General features: G+C 39.5%; 1 protein-coding gene across 2 annotated transcripts in view; it reads right to left on the bottom strand.

Moving 5' to 3' along the window:
* dph6 (diphthamine biosynthesis 6) overlaps positions 1 to 27,766 on the bottom strand; it is a 200,469-nt gene that overhangs the window by 172,354 nt on the left and 349 nt on the right. Inside the window, exons 1-4 of one of the 2 annotated variants that reach the window (XM_061896057.1) lie at positions 27,128 to 27,657; positions 26,994 to 27,062; positions 24,102 to 24,193; positions 20,409 to 20,593 (exon numbers count right to left, since the gene is read on the bottom strand). In XM_061896057.1, the coding sequence (XP_061752041.1) occupies positions 20,409 to 20,593; positions 24,102 to 24,168 (252 nt within the window). In that variant the 5' untranslated portion in view covers positions 24,169 to 24,193; positions 26,994 to 27,062; positions 27,128 to 27,657. Of the gene's footprint in view, positions 1 to 20,408; positions 20,594 to 24,101; positions 24,194 to 26,993; positions 27,063 to 27,127; positions 27,658 to 27,766 lie in introns of those variants that run through there. The other variant, XM_061896056.1, reaches the window with a different exon arrangement.

Below are 27,766 nucleotides of genomic sequence, written 5' to 3'. Positions count from 1 at the left end.
CAGAAAAGAATGGTTTCTAGGTGTGCATTGGGCACTTGGAATGCAGATATACATTAACCAGAAAGGGTGGAAAGAGCAAAACTCATCCCATTTCCAAAACCGAAGACAAGCTATGAAAAATTTCTTTATTAGCTAAAACCTTGTGGGAGACATCATTTTCAGTTGAATGTGAAGAATATCAACAAACTGTTCAAAGTTTAGTTCAGTAATTGAATGAAAAATGTAACATTCGGGAAAATTCATAGTCCCAGCACACACAAAGGATTACACACTTTACTTTTTTCAAGTTGTTTTAATCGTCGACGACACGCCTATTTGTGCCATTACATGTCTACTGAAAAAACGTATAGTTTATTTTTATTTTTATGAAGGATAAAACGCTAACTTGTGGTGGAATGAAACACTTTATACGTAACTTCTCTCCTTTCACATGGCTATCCAACAGGTTGATTACAGTTAGTAACATAAGGCACCTTCTATTGATCGCCAGCACTTTGCATCAACACGCACGTTGCAATTTCTGCTTTCCGGAATATGGATGTTACTTTGATTGATTGATTGATTAATAGATACTTTTTATTAGTAGATTGCACAGTTCAGTACATATTCCGTACAATTGACCACTAAATGGTAACACCCGAATATGTTTTTCAACTTGTTTAAGTCGGGGTCCACGTTAATCAATTAATGGTAAATGTAGCCTTTGGTTAAGTATCAGCCCCGTCTTACGTGATTGCTTCGAAATATTTTCAGCATCCCTATGAAAGAATATTCTGATTTTGTCTAAAATTTGAGCGACTGATTGCTCATTGTCCGCCATATTTAACAAATAAAAACCTGTGGGTCACGACAATCATTATTAAGGAGGCGCAGTCGCAAGTCAGAAGCGTGCATTGGGTTGTCTAATCAGTCTGCCTAATTAGTTCTCAGTTTCCTAAACATGAGATCAAAACTTACTGATTGCGGTTCGAAGTAGGAATTACCTATAGTAAAAGTACGAAGTAATGCATTATTTAACTGTAGTAAATGTAGTAAATAGTATATGTCCGGTCGTCATATGTCCAATGGGGTGAGTTCCTCTTCAAGCCAGTATGTTTATAACTTTTCAATTGGTTTTGTGTGTTTTAGACATTTCGGATCTTGAGTTGCACCCATATTTTTGAAAAAAGATTTCTAAGCGGGACTTCATTTGGGTCCACCTCATTTTGGCTTTACTGATCATTCATTAAGCACACATATATTCTCTTTGGCGAATTATAAAAAAATATCGGTTGTTGTATCGACAAGTTGTTATTATTAAGTCTATTGTGTTAATCGTCAGTAATTGATGTACAATATGTGTCAATCCTATGACTCCTGGTAACTAGCATCCTCTGCAGTGAACATTTTGTTGATGATGTTGCCATTCTGGAAGAAAATAGCCCAGTTATGCAAGACAAAATGGTCCATTTCATATGAAAGGGGCTCTCAGGTAAATAACTACTGTGTCTAATTTGTCATTAAGGTCTTAAAGAAAAATGTTCTTAAGTCAGTTCATTCTTTTTTGTGCTGATCCATTATGTTTTGGTAATGTTAAGAGATTAAACACTTTTCTTCCAATTTTCTCGCAGTTAAAACTGAAATCTTCATGGCAGACAATGAAACGGTTTTCTACAATGTGTAATGTATGCTAATTTCATAAAAATGTGTTTGGTCTGTGCTCTACTGAGTACGATTCTGGGTTATGGTAACAATAAATACAGAGCTAGATGATTTTGGAAGACTTCCTCTTACTCATGTTCTCTATTAACGGTCCATATAAACTTCTCTATAGACTGTACAAACAAATATCTGCAAAAGGTGAAATCTGGATTTTAAAATCTGATTATCTTTCCCCATGTTTCATACAATGTATGAGTATGAGGGAAGAAAATGCAAGTTGAAACTAACATTTCCATCCTCTTCAACACCGAGGCTCATGGTGACAGAGATGTCACGCTGTTGTTAATTAAATCTGGCCTAATCGGAACTTAGATATCATCTATTGTTCGTCATCTCTGTAATGAGTTTAAATGTCTTCGTATGCGTTCGTCACTCTCAAAAGGTTACGCGGTAGTAGATGTCGCCAACCACGAAAAAACATTGGGACGTGAGGATTGGATGTATGCCATTTTTGACTAAAATGACTTTAAACTTCTTGCAGCTTGACCTAGATGACTGTGCTGAAGTGCTAAAGCCACCATTGGATTTCTTGCTGTTGCAACGCTATACAGTATATAAGACCACCTGTAAGTAAGGTAAACTTTTAAAGTGGTCATATCATGACATGTTTTGTACATTTAAAACATTTCCTTGTGGTCTACATAACATGTAATGGTGGTTCTTTGGTGAAAGATTTGCATCGATGTTATTTTACACACCAACTGTTAAGCCAATTTTATGCTCCCTTTTGAAATGGTTCATTTTGAGGGTTGGACATGATAGATACAGCAGAAATATTTTGTAGTGTTTTTAGCTTTCTTGCGTTTATTGTGCACAATGGACTTTGGTGACCCTTACAAGCCATCTGTTTTGTTTTGACTTTCACCGCAATGCAACACAACAACCCAGGTGATATAGCACTTTCAGCGGCTTACTGTGTGTTTGTTGTCATCACCAAAAAAGGAGGTGAAGATGCGGTCGAACGAGAGAGAGAGAATGGACTCAAGCCCAGCTGACGTACAGGTTGGAACTATAAGCTGGCTAAGGTTAAGCATCTTCCGAGTCTGTAACTTTCTAATGCTAGGTCCTTGACACATACGTGTATATTGGCAACTTATGTGTGCCAACTTTTTTGCAATGTGTTGCTGCCATTAAAGGCCTACTGAAATGATATTTTCTTATTTAAACGGGAATAGCAGGTACATTCTATGTAACATACTTGATCATTTCGCGATATTGCCATATTTTTGCTGAAAGGATATAGTAGAGAACATTGACGATAAAGTTCGCAACTTTTGGTCGCTAATAAAAAAGCCCTGCCTTTACCGGAAGTATTGATTGATTGATTGATTGATACTTTTATTAGTAGATTGCACAGTACAGTACATATTCCGTACAATTGACCACTAAATGGTAACACCCGAATAAGTTTTTCAACTTGTTTAAGTCGGGGTCCACGTTAATCAATTCATGGTACAAATATATACTATCAACATAATACAGTCATCACACAAGTTAATCATCATAGTATGTACATTGAATTATTTACATTATTTACAATCCGGGGGGTGGGATGAGGAGCTTTGGTTGATATCAGAACTTCAGTCATCAACAATTGCATCAACAGAGAAATGTGGACATTGAAACAGTGTAGGTCTTATTTAGTAGGATATGTACAGCCAGCAGAGAACATAGTGAGTTCACATAGCATAAGAACAAGTATATACATTAGAAGTACATTTGAGTTGTTTATAATCCGGGGAGATGGGATGTGAATGGAGGAGGGTATTAGTAAAGTGTTGAAGTTGCCTGGAGGTGTTGTTTTAGAGCGGTTTTGAAGGAATATAGAGATGCACTTACTTTTATACCTGTTGGGAGTGCATTCCACATTGATGTGGCATAGAAAGAGAATGAGTTAAGACCTTTGTTAGATCGAAATCTGGGTTTAACGTGGTTTGTGGAGCTCCCCCTGGTGTTGTGGTTATGGCGGTCATTTACGTTAAGGAAGTAATTTGACATGTACTTCGGTATCAAGGAGGTGTAGCGGATTTTATAGACTAGGCTCAGTGCAAGTTGTTTTACTCTGTCCTCCACCCTGAGCCAGCCCACTTTGGAGAAGTGGGTTGGATTGAGGTGTGATCTGGGGTGGAGGTCTAAAAGTAACCGGATTATCTTATTCTGGGATGTTTGGAGTCTAGATTTGAGGGTTTTGGAGGTGCTGGGGTACCAGGAGGTGCAAGCGTAATCGAAGAAGGTATGTGCGCATGACATCACGAGTTGCAGGGCTCCACACATATTCACATGGTTTATAATGGGAGCCACCAGCAGTAAGAGCAATTCGGACCGAGAAAGCGACAATTTCCCCATTAATTTGAGCGAGGATGAAAGATTTGTGAATTAGGATATTGATAAGGACTAGGGAAAAGAAAGAAAAAAAAAAGCGACGGCTCTGGGCGGTGGCAGTTTGAGCATTTCAGATGTAATTAGACACATTTACTAGAATATTTCTGGAAGATCCCTTATCTGCTTATTGTTTTGATAGTGTTTTAGTGAGATTCTGAAAACATACTCCGAGGTCGGATGGCTGCGGTGAACACGCAGTGTCTCAGAAAGAAGCCGAGGAGCCAAGGTCACAGCTGCCATTTTTTGACAGCTACTGCAGGAGGAAGTCCCATAATCCACTGATTTCTCCAGTAAGACTTAATATCACAATTTTCCCATCCAAAGACATGCTGGTTGACATAGAGAAAACATGTTCGCTTGACCGCTCTGCTTCACAACAAACAAAGAAACACCGGCTGTGTCTCGGTTCTAAAGACACCTGCAATCCACCGCTTTCCACCAACAGCATTGTTCTTTATAGTCTCCATTATTAAATAAACAAATTGCAAAAGATTCAGCAACACAGATGTCCAAAATACTGTGTAATTACGGCATGAACAGAGACGACTTTTAGCCGTGTTTGTTGCTGCGCTAATATGTCCCCTCCAACACGTGACGTCACGCGAACGCGTCATCATTCCGCGACATTTTCAACAAGAAACTCGCGGGAAATTTAAAATTACAATTTAGTCAACTAAAAAGGTCGTATTGGCATGTGTTGCAATGTTAGTATTTCATCATTGATGTATAAAATATCAGACTGTATGGTTGGTAGTAGTGGGTTTCAGTAGGCCTTTAAATTCTAAGTTAACATCTACTGTATTTGCAAAAAAAAAGTTTCTCAGTTCCAACATTAAATATCTTGTCTTTCCAGTATATTCAATTGAACATAAGTTAAAAAGGATTTGCAAATCATTGTATTGTTTTTATATTCGAATTACACAACGTGCCATTGCAAAAAAAAAGTTTCTCAGTTCCAACATTAAATATCTTGTCTTTCCAGTGTATTCAATTGAACATAATTTAAAAAGGATTTGCAAATCATTGTATTGTTTTTATATTCGAATTACACAACGTGCCAACTTCACCGGCTTTGGGTTTGGTAGATCTTCCCTTTTATCCACAGCCTTACCCCCAATGGAATGGGTTGATGCAAAGTTGTAAGCAAACTGCTAATGCTATCAGAGCTATAAAATACTATAATACTACTGTACGTGCACATAACAACAAAGCTAGTGATTGCCCAAACCTTTGGTGCAGTACAATTTCTTTCACAAGACTATTAAAAGACTGTACAAGCAGCTCAGTGAAGAAAAAGAGCGACGAGCAAGCAAAAGGAGTCGAGATGAACTTGTCATCACATAACAGAGCTCCGTGTCTACCTGACCTTGGACACACACACACACACACACACACACACACACACACACACACACACACACACACACACACACACACACACACACACACACACACACACACACTTGCACAAGCAGGGGTCATGGGGCACAAAGAGCCCCTGTGTCAGGTCAGAGCACAGTAAGAAGGATAAAGGATTTGAGGGATGTGATATGACTAATATAAGGGCTTCTGCAGGCCTTCGGGCTGGGGGGGATGGACGGAGCGATACAGCCAGGGGTGACTGACACTGCTGATCTGTATCACACATCACAGCGGATCACACACGTGAAGTATAGAAACACACATGGGGCAGAAGAAGAAGCGAGGCATTCGTATGGGGATTAGGATGATACTGTATAAATAATTATTTTGCATTACAGCAAAATTTAGTGCACTATTTAGGTGCAAACCAACAGAGGCGCTGTTGATTCAGAACATTCCGACAGAGATTCTATTCTCCATTCGCTCCTCGATTGCAACTCATTTTTTAGATCGCCAACCCCCCAGGCCATGGAAGTTGGCACAAGGGCTAAGAAAATTATCATTCTAGCAGTACTTTAATTGTGTTCCTATTAAACAAAATGCCTGCTATTTCACCTTTCTCAACAAGAATGGGTAAGTTGAAGCAACTTCATTTTGTTTTAGCTGGGTCTCAAGCTTTGCTGTTCATCTGTCTGCCATTCTATTTCTGTTTTTGTTCTGTTAAAAAAACATAAGAAAATGGCAAAGCAGAAATTATTGAACAAAGACAATTAATATGGCAAAAAAAGTCATAATTTTACAGGGACAAATAGCGATTTTAGGTCATAAATACATGATCATAAACATACCTGATTAGGGTTGCACAACAGACAATTTACAATAAAAATGATGACGACAACTATAGCCGATAGATACATTTTATTGTCATATCATTATAATGTATGTTGATGACACATTCCCTTTGTTCTATGAATTTGACAACGACAATCCCACAAACACATCATCAATGCAATGTAGTGTCGTTCCCAGCGAGCGCGGCTAACATCCCTCCGCAGTGCGAAGCTGCGTTCTAAGTCGCTAATCCCTGCCTCCATAAAAATTATTTACAAGTACTGGAGTACTACAGGATGAGGAATAGCTAAACATGCTGTAGGACAACATAGGACGTGACAAAAAGTCATGCGAACCGCTAAGATTGGGTGGATAGGTACAAATCTTGACAGTAACGATACCAGGTCCTGTATCAGTAGATACACAATAATACAGTGATTACACCAGTACGTTTTAATACCACAAAATAGTTTGTTTGTTTTTGTCATTTTTGTTATTGTTTACAAAGTCAGAAAAAAATCCCTGGAAACGGCAGGGCTTTAAGGGCGAATCCTAAATCATTTAAGTTAAAGTCATTAGAAGTTTTTGCTTATGTTTACTTATTTTGCACTATTGTGCCTTATTTTGCCAAGAATATTGTATGTAATGAAACAAAATAAAATATGTCAATCTTTAATTGATACTGTAACCCTGCCATCTTGTGTTTTCGAGTAATTATAATTGTTATAAAAATTTTAGCATTCAATGATGAAGGTGTAGATTACATTGTTTTTCAACATAGCATAAGAAGATAAGAACAGTAAATTGTCACGTTGATAAATAATAGTTTTTCAGAAGATAAGACAACCGGAAATTATGCAATGTGTTATTGCATGCATCAGCAGACAGACTTGGAGCTTTATAAACATGTTTTGAAATTGTTTTATTATCATTTATATGCCAAAATTCATATATTATGATATATACTGTTAGGAGGCAGCAATATACAGATTTTAGGCCAAATTGCCTATCCTTGTTCCTGATCACTAATCAAATAGGTATTTTCAACATATGTATTTATATTATACGTTAGGTCAGGGGCTTCACGGTGGCAGAGGGGTTAGTGCGTCTGCCTCACAATACGAAGTTCCTGCAGTCCTGGGTTCAAATCGAGGCTCGGGATCTTTCTGTGTGGAGTTCGCATGTTCTCCCCGTGAACGCGTGGGTTCCCTCCGGGTACTCCGGCTTCCTCCCACTTCCAAAGACATGCACCTGGGGATAGGTTGATTGGCAACACTGAATTGGCCCTAGTGTGTGAATGTGAGTGTGAATCTTGTCTGTCTATCTGTGTTGGCCCTGCGATGAGGTGGCGACTTGTCCAGGGTGTACCCTGCCTTCCGCCCGATTGTAGCTGAGATAGGCGCCAGCGCCCCCCGCAACCCCAATAAGGGAATAAGCGGTAGAAAATGGATGGATGGATGTTAGGTCAGGAAAAAATACAGAGGCTATATCATCCCTACAAGCCTGTTTCACTGTTTTCCCTGCTTGTCTGGGGATTTTATAAAACAAACAGGGGATTTTGTCCGAGCAGGGAAACCTGTGAAACAGGCTTGTAGGGATGATATAGCCTCTGTGTTTTTTTCCTGACCTAACGTAAATTCCGCTCTACGGTATTGAGCACTGTATAACGGATAAACCACAGAAACCTTAACTATATGTATTTATATTATACTCAATTGTAAAAAGACAGCTGGTGCTGGCATAAATGTTGTGGGAATTTTGACGTTTACTTGTTATTATTCATCTTTACACGGCGTGGGGTAGTTGGGAGATTGGCTGTGCTAGCAACTTGAGGGTTCCTGGTTCAATCCCCACCTTCTACCATCCTAGTCACATCCGTTGTGTCCTTGAGCAAGACACTTCACCCTTGCTCCTGATGAGTCCTGGTGAGCGCCTTGCATTGCAACTCCTGCCATCAGTGTGTGAATGTGTGTGTGAATGGGTGAATGTGGAAATAGTGTCAAAGCGCTTTGAGTTCCTTAAAAAGGTAGAAAAGCGCTATACAAGTATAACCCATTTACCATCCATCCATTTTCTACAGCTTATTCCCTTCGGTGTCGCGGGGGGCGCTTGAGCCTATCTCAGCTACAATCAGGAGGAGGCGGGGTACACCCTGGACAAGTCGCCACCTCATCACAGGGCCAACACAGATAGACAGACAACCTACTCAGTAGCCTAGTGGTTAGAGTGTCCACCCTGTGATCGGTAGATCGTGAGTTCAAATCCCGGCCGAGTCATAACAAAGACTATAAAAATGGGACCCATTACATCCCTGCTTGGCACTCAGCATCAAGGGTTGGAATTGTGGGTTAAATCACGAAAAATTATTCCTTGGCAGCAGCATCGCTGCTGCTCACTGCTCCCCTCACCTCCCAGGGGGTGATCAAAGGTGATGGGTCAAATGCAGAGAATAATTTCGCCACACTTAGTTAGTGTGTGACAATCATTGGTACTTTAACTTCAACTTAACATTCACACACAAGCCAATCAACCTATCCCCAGGTGCATGTCTTTATCATAATTAGAATGTATTCTTATTAGATGAAAAAATATTTTCCTAAAAAAATATGAAAAAATAATAACATTATTATTACATTACAATGTTTTTCATTGTTTACAACTTGCTTTTTTCTTGAAATGTGCATGTTTGTTTGTTTTTTCATAATTCCTTTATACCGATTTTCTAAAACACATACGCATATTTTTTTTTTTTCAGTACACAGAAAAATTGCACCCTAAAAACAATAACATTTAGGTCAATGTAGTTCATCTTTAAAGGACACACATATGCCGTCTACTTCAGCGAAAAGGCCCCAGTCCAGCCCGAAGCCAGAAATAGAGAGGTCTTCTCCTTCAAAGATGAGCACCTTTCAGGATAGGACAGGGGTTCGCCGGCTGTCCCGTGCACGTCTATCAGGTTACGCAGTTCAAAGGCACGCTGCCACGCACGGCCAGCGGTGAGAGCAAAGAGGCCGAGGATAGGGCGCCATTGTCTCGCTGTCATTAGCGCTGCTGCCAGCAGATGGATGGCTCATTTTTTTTCTTCCCTATTATTATTGGGAGTTTTTTCCCCCCTTCCCCTTCTCTCTGTCAACAAAAGCTTCAGAAGAATATGATCTCTTCCTTTGACTCTTTTGAATGGCTCCCAAGATTATAGTGGATTATAGTGGGCAGCTACCAGGGACGGCCTATAGATGGCACTGTTGGCTCATGAAGGCATAGCAGGAGGAGGAGGGAAGAACACTAACTGTGAAAATCATCAAAACTCCCAGGGAGAGAAATCTTTCATCTCTGCTGTGGCGTCATTTGCCAAAACATAATCTTGTAACTTTTAATTAATTCTCAAACTACTGGAAGGAATCATTCAAAATATCACTTGTCACGAGTTTTTTCAGATCAAACTTATTTTCCAGTCAACAGCTTGTTATTAAAAGGGTGAGTTTTTTTGTGCTCTTTCCATCATCTTCTCAAATGTGTTAAACATAACAGAAAATATTCGTGGCTGGAAACTAATGAGATGAACTTTCCATCACTCACCGTGTGCACAACAAAATCGCACAAGTCTGCAAACTTGCCGATATACCCAGCATGCCCTAAAAAATCGACCGCAGGTTGACACCCGAGATAACAAACTTGCTATTTCAATCAAATGTGATAATAACAACAGAAAACGTCTTGAACCTTAAGGTTTTTGACTGACAAACTCGACGATTTACCCAACACTTGACATCAGAAATAAGAAACGTGCGTCTTTTCTGGTTGACGTCACCGGGCGAGCGGGAGGGAGGAAGCCTGTTGTTTATGGTAGCAGGTCTGCTGATGACGGGCGGGAGGGCTAAACGAGGGGACGACTGGAGGTCTGCAAGCCCACGAGGGGCCCCCTGCGGGAGTGCAACTGCTGTGATCTATGGCCTGTGTGACTGGGAAGGTCAGAGTAGAAAAAGCCTAGGCGATGGGGGAAATTAGCAGCCCTTTGCAATTAAGAGGCCTGGTTACGATGGAGGTAGAGGGGGGAATATTTTTGCATCGCATACCAGAAACATGTGGACAACACGGTCAGAAAGTGGGGTACAGTAAAAGTTCATTTGCGTCCCTCAAGACGCAATCTATGCTACCCTTAAGGGATAATTGTTGGACTTTCCCAGGGCCAAAAAGTTACAGGTCTTTTCACAATATCCCCAAAAGTCAAAGTATCACACTGCACCAGTAGTAAGCAGTACGGTGGGAAATGGTAGAAGGGCAATGCTTCCTAAATATACAGTCGTTGTCAAAAGTTTACATACACCTGTAGAGAACATAATGTCATGGCTGTCTTGAGTTACCAATCATTTCTACAACTCTTATTTTTTTGTGATAGAGTGATTGGAGCACATACTTGTTGGTCACAAAAAATATTCATGAGGTTTGGTTCTTTTATGAATTTATTATGGGCCTACTGAAAATGTGCCCAAATCTGTTGGGTTTAAAGTATACATACAGCAATGTTAATATTAATAATGGTATGCGGTCAGGCTTAGGCCTGACTCAGGGAAAAGGACGACCCTGCCATGCATAGTCCAACAGGATGTGGAGGGTATGGCATGGAGGGGGGTGTACCTGGGACGCTAGGCACACCGTTGAGCCCTCTGGAGACGTCGTGGGCTTCAAATCAACGAAACGTCGATGAAGCAGGGTGCCCACCTGAAGACCCCAATGACATACATACCCTCCTTTTCACCACTCCACACCGACTGCTACCGTCAAGACTGTTCCTACTTACCAAAGGGATTGAAACATCTAGTTCTATTTGCTTTACATTGGTTACATGTCTTTTGGCAAGTTTCACTGCAATAAGGCGCTTTTGGTGGCCAACCACAAGCTTCTGGCAAGCTTCTGGTTGAGTTTTTGACCTCTCCTCCTGAAAAAATTGGTGCAGTTCAGCTAAATTTGTTGTTGTTTTTTTACTTGGACTTGTTTCTTCAGCATTGTCCACATGTTTCAGTCAGGACTTTGGGATGAAACCTTAATTCTAGCCTGATTTTGCCATTCCTTTACCACTTTTGACAATTTTAGTTTCATCTGAGCTGTTTGGCCACAATACCCAGCAATATGTTTGGAGAAGAAAAGGTGAGGCCTCTAATCCCAGGAACACCATCCCTACCGTCAAGCATGGTGGTGGTAGTATCATGCTCTGGGCCTATTTTTCCGCCAATGAAACTGGTGCTTTACAGACAGTAAATGGGACAATGAAAAAGAGGACAACCTAAAATCATCAGCCTGGAGGTCGGGGCTTGGGCGCAGTTGGGTGTTCCAACAGGACAATGACCCCAAACACATCTCAAAAGTGGTGAAGGAATGGCTAAATAAGGCTAGAATTAAGGTTTTAGAATGGCCTTCCCAAATTCCTGACTTAAACATGTTGACAATGCTGAAGAAACAAGTCCATGTCAGAAAACCAACATTGGAAACTCAGTTCAGACCATCAAATTTAATTATTTTTCGCTCAAATGATTAAAACAGTTTTCCAACAAATTTAGCTGAACTGCACCAATTTTGTCAAGAGGAGTGGTCAAAAATTTAACCACAAGCTTGCCAGAAGCTTGTGGATAGTGCCTTATTACAGTGAAACTGGCCAAAGGATATGTAACCAAATATTACCATTGCTGTATGTATACTTTTGACCTAGCAGATTTGGTCACATTTTCAGTAGACCCATAATAAATTCATAAAAGAACCAAACTTCATGAATGTTTTTTGGAGCAACAAGTATGTGCTCCAATCACTCTATCACAAAAAAATAACAGTTGTAGAAATGAATGCAAACTCACCACAGCCATGACATTATGTTCTTTACAAGTGTATGGAAACTTTTGACCACGACTGTATTTGTGGCCCGCCATGAATAAATGTGAGTTGACACATATGCTTATTTATAGACACACCAAAATGTGGATCGCCCTCGCTAATGAACACATTGTAATAGGACTGTGAATGCAGCTCTCCATTACAAATGCGCACGGTAGATGGGATCAGGCAAAGGATCATTGTTGCCAACTTGGCAACTTTGTCATAATATTTAGTAGGGATGGGAACCCTACAACTCACAATCCAATTCGATTCCGATTCTCAGGGTGACATTTTGATTCTTGCTGCTGACATTTACCGCATTTCTCGGAGTATAAGTCGCTCCGGAGTATAATTCGCACCTGCCGAAAATGCATAATAGAGAAGGCAAAAAGCATATATAAGTCGCACTGGAGTATAAGTCACATTTTTGGGGGAAATGTATTTATAAAACCCAACAATAGACAATTTGAAAGGCAATTTAGTGAAGTGAAGTGAAGTTAATTATATTTATATAGCGCTTTTTCTCAAGTGACTCAAAGCGCTTTACATAGTGAAACCCAATATCTAAGTTACATTCAAACCAGTGTGGGTGGCACTGGGAGCAGGTGGGTAAAGTGTCTTGCCCAAGGACACAACGGCAGTGACTAGGATGGCCGAAGCGGGAATCGAACCTGCAACCCTCAAGTTGCTGGCACGGCAATCTACCAACCGAGCTAAACCGCACTATTCTTTATTTAAAATAAATAAAGAATAGTGAACAACAGGCTTAATAAGTGTACGTTATATGATGCATAAATAACCACAATATGAATGTCCTGAGCAGTCTTGGTTTCAATCCCGGGCTCGGGACCTTTCTGTGTGGAGTTTGCATGTTCTCCCCGTGACTGCGTGGGTTCCCTACGGCTTCCTCCCACCTCCAAAGACATGCACCTGGGGATAGGTTGATTGGCAACACTAAATGGGCCCTAGTGTGTGAATGTGAGTGTGAATGTTGTCTGTCTATATGGGTTGGCCCTGCGATGAGGTGGCGACTTGTCCAGGGTGTACCCTGCCTTCCGCCCGAAAATGGATGGATAGAACACTGCAATCATACACATTTACACACAAAAAGAAAAGAAAAGATTGACCGAAAAAGAAATAGGTTGAAGCCAAGTCATATATTTGCCTATCCTATACATTCACTGAAAATTAGATTGCCTGGAATATCAACGTTAAAAAAAATCAATGGGATGAAAGTAATTGTTACTATATTTTATAATTTTCTATTATTCCACCTTTCAAGGTTTTCTTAAACCTTAACAAAGAACTACATGGCTTTAGCTCATCACTGAGCTTGTTCCACCATTTAACTCCTAAAACTGAAATACTTTTGTATTTTATAGTCGTTCTTACTTTACCTATTTCAAAAATCAATATTTCCCGTAAATTATAGTTTTCTCCTCTTAATTGAAATAACCTAAAAATGCAAGCTGGAAGGCTGTTGTTCTTTACTCAAAACATAATTTCCATTGTTTTTAAAAACACAATATCTGAAAATTTTACAAATTAGAACTTATAAATAATGGATTGGTATGTGCATAGTAGCACGCTTTGTGTTTTATTCTAATGACCCTTTTTTTATGTTTATTTATTGGGTCTGTGTTTGTTTTATAAACATTTCCCCAAACTTCAACACAATATGTTAAATATTGAAAAATAAAAGAATAATATAACATATGCAGATATTTCTTACTCAGCATGTGTTTTACTTTAGAAAAAATAGCAATGGATTTGGATATTTTTCCCTTTATATATTCAATATGAGGTTTCCAACATAATTTATGATCAACTATTATTCCCAAGAATTTAGTTTCATGTACTCTATCAATTTCCCTTAGATTTAATTTTGCTTCACAATTTGTCCTTGCACCACTAAACACAGTAAATGTAGTTTTCTTATCATTTAATGATAACTTATTAATATCAAACCATTTTTTAGCTGAACCAACCCAACCTCATCACTTCCTTCAAGTATTTTCCTGAACAATATACATTGTGTCTATTTGTGGATGTGGTTTAATTTCTATATGTGTAAACATCTGTACTTTGTTGAATAAATGTATTAACATGAAAGCTTCTATTTCATTTCTGTAAAATACACAAAGGACATCATTTATGTAAAATACACTATTGAAGTAAGACTTTTGTAATGTTAATTTTATGTTTATAGTTTTAGTCTTACCCAAATTAAATTAAGGAAGAAGTGTAAATAAATCAAACCAAGGAAGGAAAATTATTCAAAAGAGGGAAGATCAATCCTCAACAAAACTTCTGGAACTTCTGTTTCTACATGCCGTTAACTAGCTGCACACGCTGGAAACAAGTAGCGAGGGCAGAATAATGAATTTATTGAGAGTGCAGTGTGTAAGCCGATGTGATTACTCTGTAGTTACGTAAAGACAGTCTCAAAGGAATGTAACCAGCGGCGGCACTTTCTGACAAAAAAAATCCACATTTCGATGTCCGGCCCTTGAGCCCTTCGGCCGTTGAAACTGCGGCCCTCTTCAGACGTAGTTGAATAGCCCAGTTTTTTCGGGAAAAATATATAGGTTGTGCTACCTTTTCATTTCCCCAAAATTGGGTTATAGTAGTAGCACAGTCTTTTAAAGAACATTTTATATAAATGGACACGATATGGCCTTTAACTTGCCAAAAAGGAACTAAAAAATCAAGTGTCATTGGTAAAAAAAAAAAATTTGATTTACACTGGAACCTCTACAGCCGCATGCCTCTCTGGTTGAATAAGTTGGAATTGGAAAATAGTTGTCTGGAAAAACAGGCGTCCGATTTTTGTGGTTGTTTTTACATTTTAGTGTAGTTAACTTTTTTTACACTTGTATGACATGAATCACCAACCCAGTAAATCTGCATCATGAAAGTTACACAAATTGTTTTGCCATATAAATAAAAGGGCTTATTTTTACACTTTAATGTCAGTTGAAGATGCTTGTGAAATAATAAAGGGTTTTTAAAGTCAGAGTTTGACCATGAAAAACATTTGTTCTAATTCCAACGCAACAGGGAGCGTATTTTGTTAAGCGTTAAAGATTGTGAAAACTTATCAAAGCGAGAAATAAAGAATGTGCGAATACATGTAGAGGGGAGCGCACGCAAGAAACGAAAGTACGCAGGCGTAATGTGTAAAGCCACCGATTTAAACAGAAGATGACAAAGAAAGTCAGACAGAGGGCGCAAACTGCCCTAAGGCAAGATGGCCGGCCCCTCGCTACCCAGGCAGTGTGTGCGGACACGCAGGCCGGGGAGGAGGGCCCTGGAGCGGTTCTCGACACCGCGTTTGTACTTCGAAGCAAAGTGGAAGAAACCAAGCAAGAATAAAAATATATCTATTTATTCCTCACTATCCATCCATCCAATTTCTACCGCTTGTCCCTTTTGGGGTTCTGGGGGGGTGCTGGAGCCTATCTCAGCTGCATTATCAATGGAAATGTTCCTAAAATGACTTTAGGCCTGTGAATTGCTAGAATGTGATCATACGTAGTTAGGAAGAATAGCGCCACCACCTGTTTGTAGCTTGTTAATAATAGTTTGTATTTGCATTTCCATGCAAACTGATTTTAAACACATGGTGTAAACTTGAGAAATGCCAATCGATTCGGACACCAATTAGTGTCGAATTGGGGTGTAACGATTGAGCGATACATCGATAGATTTATTTATGCGTCTAAACTTTAAGTATTTCGATCTATGCTCGACAAGTTTGTCTTCCAAAAGATAGGTATCGATCCAAGATTGTTTTTTTTGAGGACCAGTCATAGACAATTTAGAGTGAAAAGAAAAATGTATATTCACTCGTGTACAAAACATTCTAATTTGGATTGTTTCCCTGGCTTCGAGAATCTCCCCAAGGACAGTGCGGGGAAGACACAACAAACTCCCTTCTTGTCTCTCATGGACACACACCCGTTGTTTTTGACTTTGGACTTATCGGCTGCGCAACATCAAGGCCGCGGAATAAAGACACACTGCAGACTTACACACACACATCCACAAAAAAATATACGCCACACACACATACATACCCCATCCCCAATCCAACGCCATCGACGCAAATCCCATAGGGGTGACGGAAGGATGGGCAGCGCCTGAGAGCTGCGGCCTGCCACCATGGCCCCCCCTTCCCTTCTGTTGTTAGATATCTCGAGATGTACGCTGTAATATGTATATGTGCTTTGCTATGGAGGTTTTTTTCCACTCCAGACTGACCCCCCTCAGGAGCCCAGTCTAGATTGTATTTTTTACTCATCCTCCCCCAGCGTTTACCTTTTCTCCATCTTTTACGGGGCGCCTTGTGGCGACCCATCAGCGTTCCTGTTCTGTAACCCTGTACAGTTTGTTTGTCTAATCTTGAACTGGTTTGTGCTGAAAACAAAGTTTCGTTGTACTTGTGCAATGACAATAAAGACGTATCCTATCCTAAGAGGGAACTAATCGATACAATTAAAAAGAAAAATATTGGATATAAAAGTTTTACACTTTTAAAAATAAGGACATTTAATCGTTTATAATTCTGTTCATAACTTTTATGGACAGAATTTCTAGGCGCAGTCAAGGCGTTGAGGGGATCCGGTTTGGTGGCCAAGGGATTAGGTCTCTGCTTTTTGCAGATGATGTGGTCCTGATGGCTTCATCTGACCGGGATCTTCAGCTCTCACTGGATCGGTTCGCAGCCGAGTGTGAAGCGACCGGAATGAGAATCAGCACCTCCAAGTTCGAGTCCATGGTTCTCTCCCGGAAAAGGGTGGAGTGCCATCTCCGGGTTGGGGAGGAGACCCTGCCCCAAGTGGAGGAGTTCAAGTACCTAGGAGTCTTGTTCACGAGTGGGGGAAGAGTGGATCGTGAGATCGACAGGCGGATCGGTGCGGCATCTTCAGTAATGCGGACGTTGTATCGATCCGTTGTGGTGAAGAAGGAGCTGAGCCGGAAGGAAAAGCTCTCAATTTACCGGTCGATCTACGTTCCCATCCTCACCTATAGTCATGAGCTTTGGGTCATGACCGAAAGGATAAGATCACGGGTACAAGCGGCCGAAATGAGTTTCCTCCGCCGTGTGGCGGGGCTCTCCCTTAGAGATAGGGTGAGAAGCTCTGTCATCCGGGAGGAACTCAAAGTAAAGCCGCTGCTCCTCCACATCGAGAGGAGCCAGATGAGGTGGTTCGGGCATCTGGTCAGGATGCCACCCGAACGCCTCCCTAGGGATGTGTTTAGGGCACGTCCAGCTGGTAGGAGGCCACGGGGAAGACCCAGGACACGTTGGGAAGACTATGTCTCCTGGCTGGCCTGGGAACGCCTCGGGATCCCCCGGGAAGAGCTAGACAAAGTGGCTGGAGATAGGGAAGTCTGGGCTTCCCTGCTTAGGCTGCTGCCCCCGCGACCCGACCTCGGATAAGCGGAAGATGATGGATGGATGGATGGACATTTAATCGGTAAGTCTATTTTCCCCTCTGTAACGTCATCAAACAATATGGTGGACGGCGAGAAAGGTCACAACCAACACAAACACCACAAAACAATATCATTAATTAACACAAAACAGCTTTAGCCACAGCAGTATTGCAAAAGCCATAACAAATACAAACAACACAACACAATATTTTAAAGCTGCAACACACCTTTAAGCCACAAAAGCTGCGACCGCCACACCGGAAAGAGTGACAGCGGAGTAAATTAGGCGACGCATCGACTATGGGAACACAACATGAAGTGTGACACACAATACGTAACTAGCAGCCAAGGAGAAGTCATTTCATGAAAAGGAAATACATAGAAGCAATGGATGGAGTATATGGAAATTAGGAAGTGATGTTCCAACACCATCAACTGGGATGAAGTTAAGTGCATTTCTTAGTAATTTTAGTACTATTATCAGCGCCCGCATGCAGCTGAGATAGGCTCCAGCACCCCCCACGACTCCAAAAGGGACAAGCGGTAGAACTGGATGTATGGACGGATGGATGGATTATAACTGGAAGACTAGACTTAACATGTTATACAGCGAGCGCAAACGAGGAGCAGGCCTGCTAAAAAATAAGGTAACTGCTATTGTAAACTAGCTTTCAAGGGGACCTATGATACAAAACAAACTTTTATAACCTATTGTTACCTGCTTTTATATATTTGGGATCTGTGTAAGTGCCAACAGTTTGAAGTCACACTATTGAGGCATTTCAGAGATATTTGTTAAATAATCTCGCTCTCCTTTCCTTCCTCCAAATGAACTGTTTGGGCCAATAATACATTTTGCTTGAATATATAATCCATCCATCCATTTTCTACCGCTTATCCCTTTCACGGTCGATGGAGCCTATCTCAGCTGCGAATTATTGCCGATAAACGATATTATAACCATTACTTTTATGAGACCAAATTAGCTATTGATTTAAAGATGATACATAAAATAATGCACATACATCCTTTCAAATGCAATTAACATGTATTTCTTGTGTATTTTAACATTGTAATAGAATGAAAACATTTAAATCTTACTTAACTGACAATCAGTCAACCTTCTTAAACCAAAGTGCAAATAAAGAAAATAAACATTACGGTTTAAACAGATTACATATGCAAAATAAAACTAAGTTAGTCAAATTCCGAGTGAAAAACACAGACATGACAACAATTTAAAAAAATGCTAGTTTTATAACTGAATTAAATGGCAGCATGTCTTTAGCGATGTATCTAACCACACTTTTCTGTGAGCGCACAACATTGTGTACTGTTTTGTTAACACTGACCTGTCTTGTTCACCAAACATGAAGTGAGTGCGAAGTGAGCGTGAACTATGGAGTTGTTGTGTTTCAGGTAGGCGTGCAAGCTTCTCGGTGTTGATAGGCTCATTTTGTTCGTTTTTTAATTTTTTTTTTATTTATATTATGTTTATAAACTCAGGTAAATACGTCCTTGGACACATTAGAACTTTGAATATGACCAATGTATGATCCTGTAACTACTTGGTATTGCATTGATACCCAAATTTGTGGCATAATCCACAACTAATGTTAAGCATCCAAACAACAGAAGAATAAGTGAGGACATTTTAACAGAAATGTAGATAGAACATGTTAAAAGAGAAAGTAAGCCGATATTAACAGTAAATGAACAAGTAAATTAAGAATTACTTTTCTACCACTTGTCCTTAATAATGTTGACTAAATAATAGAATGGAAAATGACACAACATGTTACTGCCTATGTCAGCAGCTAAATTAGGAGCCTGTGTTTCCTTACTTTCTAATAAAAGACAAGTTGTCTTGTATGTTCACTATTTTATTTAATGACAAAATTGCAATAGTAAATATATGTTTAATTTACAGTAAGATTTTGTGTTGACATAAAGCCAATAATTCCATTTTTGTGGTCCCCTTTATTTAGAAAAGTATCAAAAAGTACTAAAAAGTGTCGAAATACATTTTGGTACGGTTATCAAAATATTGGTATCGGGACTACACCAGTAGGTGATAAATTTTGTTTAGTTTTTGTGAACTATTGACTTCATTTTGCTTAAATATGTGCAATAAAAAAGATTAAGAAACACATTTTAATACTGTGCTGATATTATTAAACCGTCAGTAGCACTCACTACAAACAAATGTGATAATCTACAGTTAATAATGGGACGGACATCAGATTTCTTCTGTGTAGATAAAAAAAGCATCACAGCACCCCACAGCATAAGATTTCCAGCATTTCTCAGGTAAAAATGTGAAAATAAATGGGCTTTTTTCGCCCCTTGCCAAGCTCCGAACCAGGTCTCGTTTCATCGTCACATATAAAACTTTAACTATCTGCTAGAACAGGATCAAAAAAATAAAAATAAAAACTTTGAGTGTGATTTACCAAGTACGACAGCTTAAGAGCGGCGACATGATTCTGTAATCTCGCCGTGCGGTTTACAACGACCGTTCAGTGGGCCAGATGGAACCAGACAAGTAAGGCCCCTATGAGACGGTGCTAATGGGCTACTAAGTGACTCAGAATCCAGGGAGGGGGACTTGTAAAACATCTCAGAAGCTGTGACATGCGTCATGAACCTTAGCCAGCAGGAGTAAGTTTAGTGGCGCTTTGAGAGATGGCTCCTGAAGAGCATTTGTGCACATGTCAGCACACACACACACACACAACTCTTGAAGAGTTGCAATAGTTTGGAAACTTTTTTTTTTGTTTCATGTCAAGGAATAGGCTGGCTAAAATGACAGAAATATGACACACCTTGACAAGGCTCAGCAGCTGATAAAGGTCTTCCACCTCGTCCCCTGCTGTCTCACGGTAGTCTCTGCCGGTGTCCAAGCTGAAGCCCTGGATGGTGCGTCGGTATAGAGGTACGTCCATGGCCTCGGCGTACAGCTCTATGGCCTGGTGACCTACAGTTTGGTACATGTAGCTGTCCAACTCATCTGTGATGCGGAAGAAAACAATTGGAAACGTTTACTGATACAAGAAGTGATGGAAACAATGGAAATAATTGCCGTTTTATGATGTATTAGGGCAGTGGTTTACAAAGTGTGAGAGAGTTATCCACAGGACAGGTGCAGCAGCAAGTGTTAAATAAAGAAAATTATCCTTTTCAGAGTTACGATGCTAACTTCATTGAAAAGTTTAAAGAAGGTTGTACCAAAGGTGAAAGAGTCAAAGACCTGATTGAGCAAAAAACTCTATATACTGTATGTTAAATACAGTGTGTTGAGAGGGGCGTGGCCTGCACAGTTGACAGGTGATTGGATTGCCCAGCTGGGACTTGTTAGCTAATCACCTGTCGCCGTTATTAGCGACAGCCGGGCAGAGACACGTTGTTGGGAGTTGGAGTTGATAGTGAGCAAACGCATGGACACACACACACTGGACAGACGTACTAGAGGGACTGGAAAGTCGCAGAGCAGGGTGCTGTTGCTGTGTGAGAAAAATAAAACCAATTGTCAAACCTGACTACCGGGCCTACAAGAGGATCTGTCGTGATCAGGGGAACCTACGGCAAGGCAACTTCCACACAGTGTTTTCTGGGGAGTGGCTCTTTGTGTCACGGTTAAACTATGGAGTGTTTAGAACCAGGGGTCAGCAACCCAAAATGTTAAAAGAGCCAAAAATACAAATAAAAAATGGAAATTCTTGAAAATTGTGTAAGTTGTATGCTCAAAATGTTGTGTCGATATATATTGTACAATATCTGAAGTACACATTTCTATAAAAAGAATAGTCAACTTGTATTTTCCGAATATTTGGGAACGTTTGTTCTCTCTTCAAATTTGTCACTAGCGAATCATAGCCTTTAAATATGAATACAAATTTTATGTTACTCTGTTAATATCATGCTTATTTACCTTGTTAAATACATATCTTTGAATAAGTATTGAGGTTTTTTAAAATAAAATCCATAAAAAGAAATGTTTTAACAAACTTTCCTACTTCAATATATGAAATTATTCCAAATTGTCATGGATTATTTAAAAAAAAAAAGCATAACACTGATTAGATTGATTTCAAATTTAATGATTTATGAAATTGAACATAAATTTAACCAATCGGTATCATATTTTAGTTGATAATATACTTTATTTTCTTTGTAAACACTGTGTATTTTGGTATAGTGACTGCACCTCTCAGTAGTGACCAGTATTTTGTTTGCAAGGTTGTATTATATTCCCTCAACATTATTGCTTAATATTAACTTACAACATGCTTTATGTTGGAAATTATGCAAACGCTTATGTTTTGTGGTCAATAAAATCATTTATTTTTGGAGAAAACTGTTAATTATCAGTTGAAAATAAGTACCCACATGGATTCCGCTATCAGTGGCAGCATGGTTTGTGCCTCACAGAGAAAAGGTACTAGTTTCCATTCCCAAGCTCAGGGTCTTTCTGTGTGGAGTTTGCATGTTCCCCCCATGACTGCGTGGGTTCTCTCCAGGTACTCCTACTTCCTCCCACCTCTCACCTCCAAAAACATAGAACTGGGATATATAGGCTCCTCGTTTGCTCTTCTTGGCCGATAAAATGTTGATAACTTTAAACTTTTCTTCTTCCTTTCTTTTTTTCTTTTTTCTTAAAATATTATTTGTGTTAACTGGGTGAGCCTTCACTCTTTCTCTAAATTCTCTAAACCTTTCTTTTTTCCGTTTTTATTTGGTTTTGGCATGTTGGTGTCTTCATTCTTTCTCTTTGAACTACAATTTCAAATAGAAATTTAATTAAAAAACACGCTTATTTGTGATAAATAGATAATTGAAATGTAAATTCTTGAAAATAACCACTTAATTTAAGACTGTAAACACATTATTGCAAAATTGTAGGATTAAACTACTTTTCATTTCATTTTGTCATTAGACAGACAACATTCACACTCACATTCACACACTAGGGCCAATTTAGTGTTGCCAATCAACCTATCCCCAGGTGCATGTTTTTGGAGCAAATCAATAAAATCAACGTTTGGTGGACAAAATGAGACAAAGAAGGAGTGGCATAAAAACACATCTTTCTGTGGCAGCATCGGAGAAAGTTGTACATATAAACAAACTACGGTGAGTTCAAGGATGGCTGAAATTAGTCGGACAAAACGGTGCTTGCCAAATACTCTCATCAGTGAAGCATGTATAACATAAACAGTGGGATTTCTAACAATTAGGAAGGGTTGTGTCATGTTTGTTGTTTTTCCATTTTCACACATCTTTTGAAAGGAGGAAAGATTAAAACAACTTGCACTGAGCCTAGTGTATAAAATTTGCTACACCTCCCTGATACCGAAGTACATGTCAAACTACTTCCATAACGTAAATGACCGCCATAACCACAACATCAGAGGTAGCTCCACAAACCACATTAAACCTAGATTCCGATCTAACAAAGGTCTTGACTCATTCTTTCTACGCCACATCAATGTGGAATGCACTCTCAACAGGTGTAAAAGAAAGTGCTTCACTATCCTCCTAAAAACCGCACTAAAACAACACCTCCAGGCAAATACAACCCTTGACTAACACCCTCCCCCCACCACATCCCACCTCCCCGGATTGTAAATAATAAAATGTAAAAAATCAAATGTATATACTTGTTCTTATGCTATCTGAGCTCACTATGTTCACTGCTCACTGTACATATCCTACTAAGTCAGACCTACACTGTTTTAATGTCCATTTCTCAGATGATATAATTGTTGATGACTGAAGTACTGATATCAACCAAACCTAACCCTCCCCCCAACCCCCCAGATTGAAAATAATGTGAATAATTCAATGTATATACTCTGATGATTAACTTGTGTGATGACTGTATTATGCTGATAGTATATATTTGTACCATGAATTGATTAACGTGGACCCCGACTTAAACAAGTTGAAAAACTTATTCTGGTGTTACCATTTAGTGGTGAATTGTACGGATTATGCACTGTACTGTGCAATCTACTAATAAAAGTTTCAATCAATCAATCAAAAGAGGTCCAGGTAGCCACTAGGACGGCGCTAAAAAGCCACGTGCAGTCCTAGAGCCACCGGTTGCCGACCCCCCGGATTAATTAATTATTTTAATCGACAGATTGCTAAAATAATAGCCATCCACAGCTCTAACGGCGCCAATAGCGACTTTTCTTGCTCAGGAGTTTCCAGTACTACAGGATTTAGCCTGTGGACAGCGTGGCGCATTTGGTCGAGTGACCGTGCCGGAAACCTGAGGGTTCCTGGTTCAATCCCCACCTTCTACCAACTTGGTCACGTCCGTTGTGTCTTCGAGCCAGACACTTCACCCTTGCTCCTGATGGGCCGTGGTTAGCGCCTTGCATGGCAGCTCCCGCCATCAGTGTGTGAATGTGTGTGTGAATGTGTGAACGTGGAAATAGTGTCAAAGCGCTTAGAGTACTTTGAAGGTAGAAAAGCGCTATGCTAGTATAACCCATAATCCATGGCCTTACCTGTGTCAGCAGGACGCAGGTTGGCCAGAGCTGTAATGTGATGACCAGCAGCAACACACTGCATCATGTTGTAGCAGCTGTCCTTACCTCCACTGGAAGACAACAGCATGACATAACACATCATCCATCCATTTTCTACTGCTGGTCCCTTCCATATAGTAAAGGCCTGGGCAATTGTTTAGACTCAGGGGCCACATTTAGAGAAAAAAATGTGTCTTTGGGCCGGTATATCTATTTTTAGGAACACTAATACAAAACCTTACAATAATGTCTGATAGAATGCTAAAAACATCATGACAGACCGCCTTAAAAAAACGCAATGGAATTTTACATTTTTCTATGAACGATAAAACACTGAATATTGACAAAATATGAATGTCACGCCCGCTTTCGATCGACATATTTTACACTCAAGTGAAACGCAACAAAAATGCAACAAACAGTGAAATATGAACGCGAAGGGTACAAAATAAACCCACCTTCAGTCTGATATATCTGATATTTGCTGAATTCCCCCCAGGGATGAATAAAGTACTTTCTATTCTATTCTATTAAATTTTATACATCAGTAAGCTTTAGAACTTTGTGGTGAAAATCTCCTTCCATGTCTGTGGGAACGCTTCCCGCCCAAACTGCTTGGTGCCTTATCTGAGCTGCTGTGACGTAGATCAGTGGTTCTCAAATGGGGGTACGCGTACCCCAGGGGGTACTTGAAGGTATGCCACGGGGTACGTGACATTTTTTTTAATATTCTAAAAATAGAAACAATTTAAAAATCTTTTATAAATGTATTTATTGAATAATAATTCAACAAAATATAAATGTAAGTTCATAAACTGTGAAAAGAAATATAACAATGCAATATTCAGTGTTGACAGATAGAATTTTTGTGGACATGTGCCATAAATATTGATGTTAAAGCTTTCTTTTTTTGTGAAGAAATGTTTAGAATTAAGTTCATGAATCCAGATGGATCTCTACTACAATCCTCAAAGACAGCACTTTAAGTTGATGATTACTTCTATGTGTAGACATCTTTGTTTATAATTGAATCACTCGTTTATTCTTCAACAAGTTTTTAGTTATTTGTATATCTTTTTTCCAAATAGTTCAAGAAAGACCACTACAAATGAGCAATATTTTGCCCTGTTATAGAATTTTAATAAATCAGAAAATTATGGCATAGTGCTGTATTTTACTTCTTTATCTCTTTTTTTTAACCAAAAATGCTTTGCTCTGATTAGGGGGTACTTGAATTAAAAAAATGTTCACAGGGGGTACATCACTGAAAAAAGGTTGAGAACCACTGACGTAGATAACCATAGTAACTAACTAGATGACCAAAGTAACTAATTAAATTACCATAGTAACTAATTACAAGACCATAGTAACTAATTAGATTACCATAGTAACTGGTACATCATCCATAAGGGCAGATTCCAACCATTGAAATACTTTGTATGGTTGAAGACTTACGGCCATTAGAAAACATCACTGCACATCATAATGGCAGCTACACTTTCCATCTTAAAGATCTACAAAAAATTATTTTGGAATGTCCGGCGGGCCAGATTGAAAAGCTCAACGGGCCGCATGTGGCCCCAGGCCTTAATTTGCCCAGGTCTGATAGAGTACACAAATAAAAGACGTGGTGCTTTAAAAAAGCATACTGCATTGAACCATTGCAATATGTACACATTGTTTTTGTGTGTAAACATTAATAAAAAACTGTCTTTTTAGCTGCCAGAACATTTTCTTAACATACTTTTATAAAGTACCAGTTTATATAACATCGGATTAAATAGAGCATGTTAAGTTTCAAAGGATCGACAGCTTTGGGCTGTCCATTAAAGCGGTGTTTTTCAACCTTTTCTAAGCCGAGGCACATTTTTTTCATTGAAAAAAATCCCTAGGCACACCACCAGCAGAAAACATAACAAAAATGAAAGTCAGCAGCCGATACTGACAGTAAAAAGTCATTCTCGCAATTGTTGGATATGACTTTAAATCATAACCAAGCATGCTTCACTATAGCTTTTGTCTCAAAGTAGGTGTACCGTCACCACCTGTCACATCACGCCGTGACTTATTTGGAGTTTTTTTGGTGATTTCGTGTAGTCCTTGTCTTGCGCTCCTATTTTTGTGTTTTTCCTGTTGTGTTGGTATTTTCCTGTAGCAGTTCCATGTCTTCCTTGAACGCTATTCCCCACACCTGCTTTGTTTTCGCAACCAAGACTATTTAAGTTGTGCGGACCCTATCCTTCATAGTGGGGACATTGTTGACTGTCATGTCATGTACGAAGTACTTTGTGGACGCCGTCTGCTCCACACGCTGTAAGTCTTTGCTGTCGTCCAGCATTCTGTTTTTTTTTTTACTTTGCAACCTTAAAGGCCTACTGAAATTAGATTTTCTTATTTAAACGGGGATAGCAGGTCCATTCTATGTGTCATACTTGATCATTTCGAGATATTGCCATATTTTTGCTGAAAGGATTTCGTAGAGAACATCCACGATAAAGTTTGCAACTGTCGGTGTTAAAACAAAAGCCCTGCCTCTACCGGAAGTCGCAGACGATGACGTCGCAAGTGTGGAGGCTTCTGACATATTCACATTGTTTTTAATGGGAGCCTCCAACAAAAAGTGCTATACGGACCTAGAAAACGACAATTTCCCCATTAATTTGAGCGAGGATGAAAGATTTGTGTTTGAAAATATTGAAAGCGACGGACTAGAATAGAAAAAAAAAAGAAAGAAAAAAATGTGTTAAAAAAACAAAACGCGATTGCATTGGGACGGATTCCGATGTTTTTTAAACATATTTACTAGGATAATTCTAGGAAATCCCTTATCTTTCTATTGTGTTGCTAGTCTTTTAGTGAGTTAAATAGTACCTGATAGTCGGAAGGGTGTCTACACGGGTGGTGTCTTGACGCGCAGTGTCTCAGGGGAGTCGACGGCAGCTATGGACGGCACAAGCTCAGCTTTTCTCCGGTAAGAACTGACTTTTTAACCACAATTTTCTCACCGAAACCTGCTGGTTGACATTCGGTAGGGATCCATGTTTGCTTGACTGCGCTCTGATCCATAGGAAAGCTTCAGCTCCGGGAATTTTAAACATGGAATCACTGTGTGTTTGTGTGGCTAAAGGCTAAAGATTCCCAACTATATATTTCTACTGTTACTTCTCCATTATTAATTGAACAAATTGCAAAAGATTCAGAAACACAGATATCCAAAATACTGTGTAACTATGCCGTTAAAGCAGACGACTTTTGTGACGTCTTGCGTACACGTCATCATTATGTGACGTTTTTGAGACGAAACTCCCGGGAAATTCAAAATTGAAATTTAATAAACTAAAAAAGACGTATTGGCATGTGTTGTAATGTTAATATTTCATCATTGATGTATAAACTATCAGACTGCGTGGTAGATAGTAGTGGGTTTCAGTAGGCTTTTAAGCTTCAATGCTTTGTCTTAGCGGCCCTCGCCTTTTGTTTATTTTTGGTTTTAGCGTTAGGTACTTTTTTTACCTGCACACTGCCTCCCGCATATTGTGATCACCATAAACCATGTTCCCAACATCTACAAAACAATTAGCTACCTGCTGCCACCTACTGATGTGGAAGAGTATTACACGGTTACACTGCCGAGCTTTGGACAA

The sequence above is a fragment of the Nerophis ophidion genome, linkage group LG03 (assembly GCF_033978795.1).
Source record: "Nerophis ophidion isolate RoL-2023_Sa linkage group LG03, RoL_Noph_v1.0, whole genome shotgun sequence".
Taxonomy (NCBI): domain Eukaryota; kingdom Metazoa; phylum Chordata; class Actinopteri; order Syngnathiformes; family Syngnathidae; genus Nerophis; species Nerophis ophidion.
This window is presented reverse-complemented; position numbering and strand designations above follow the sequence as displayed.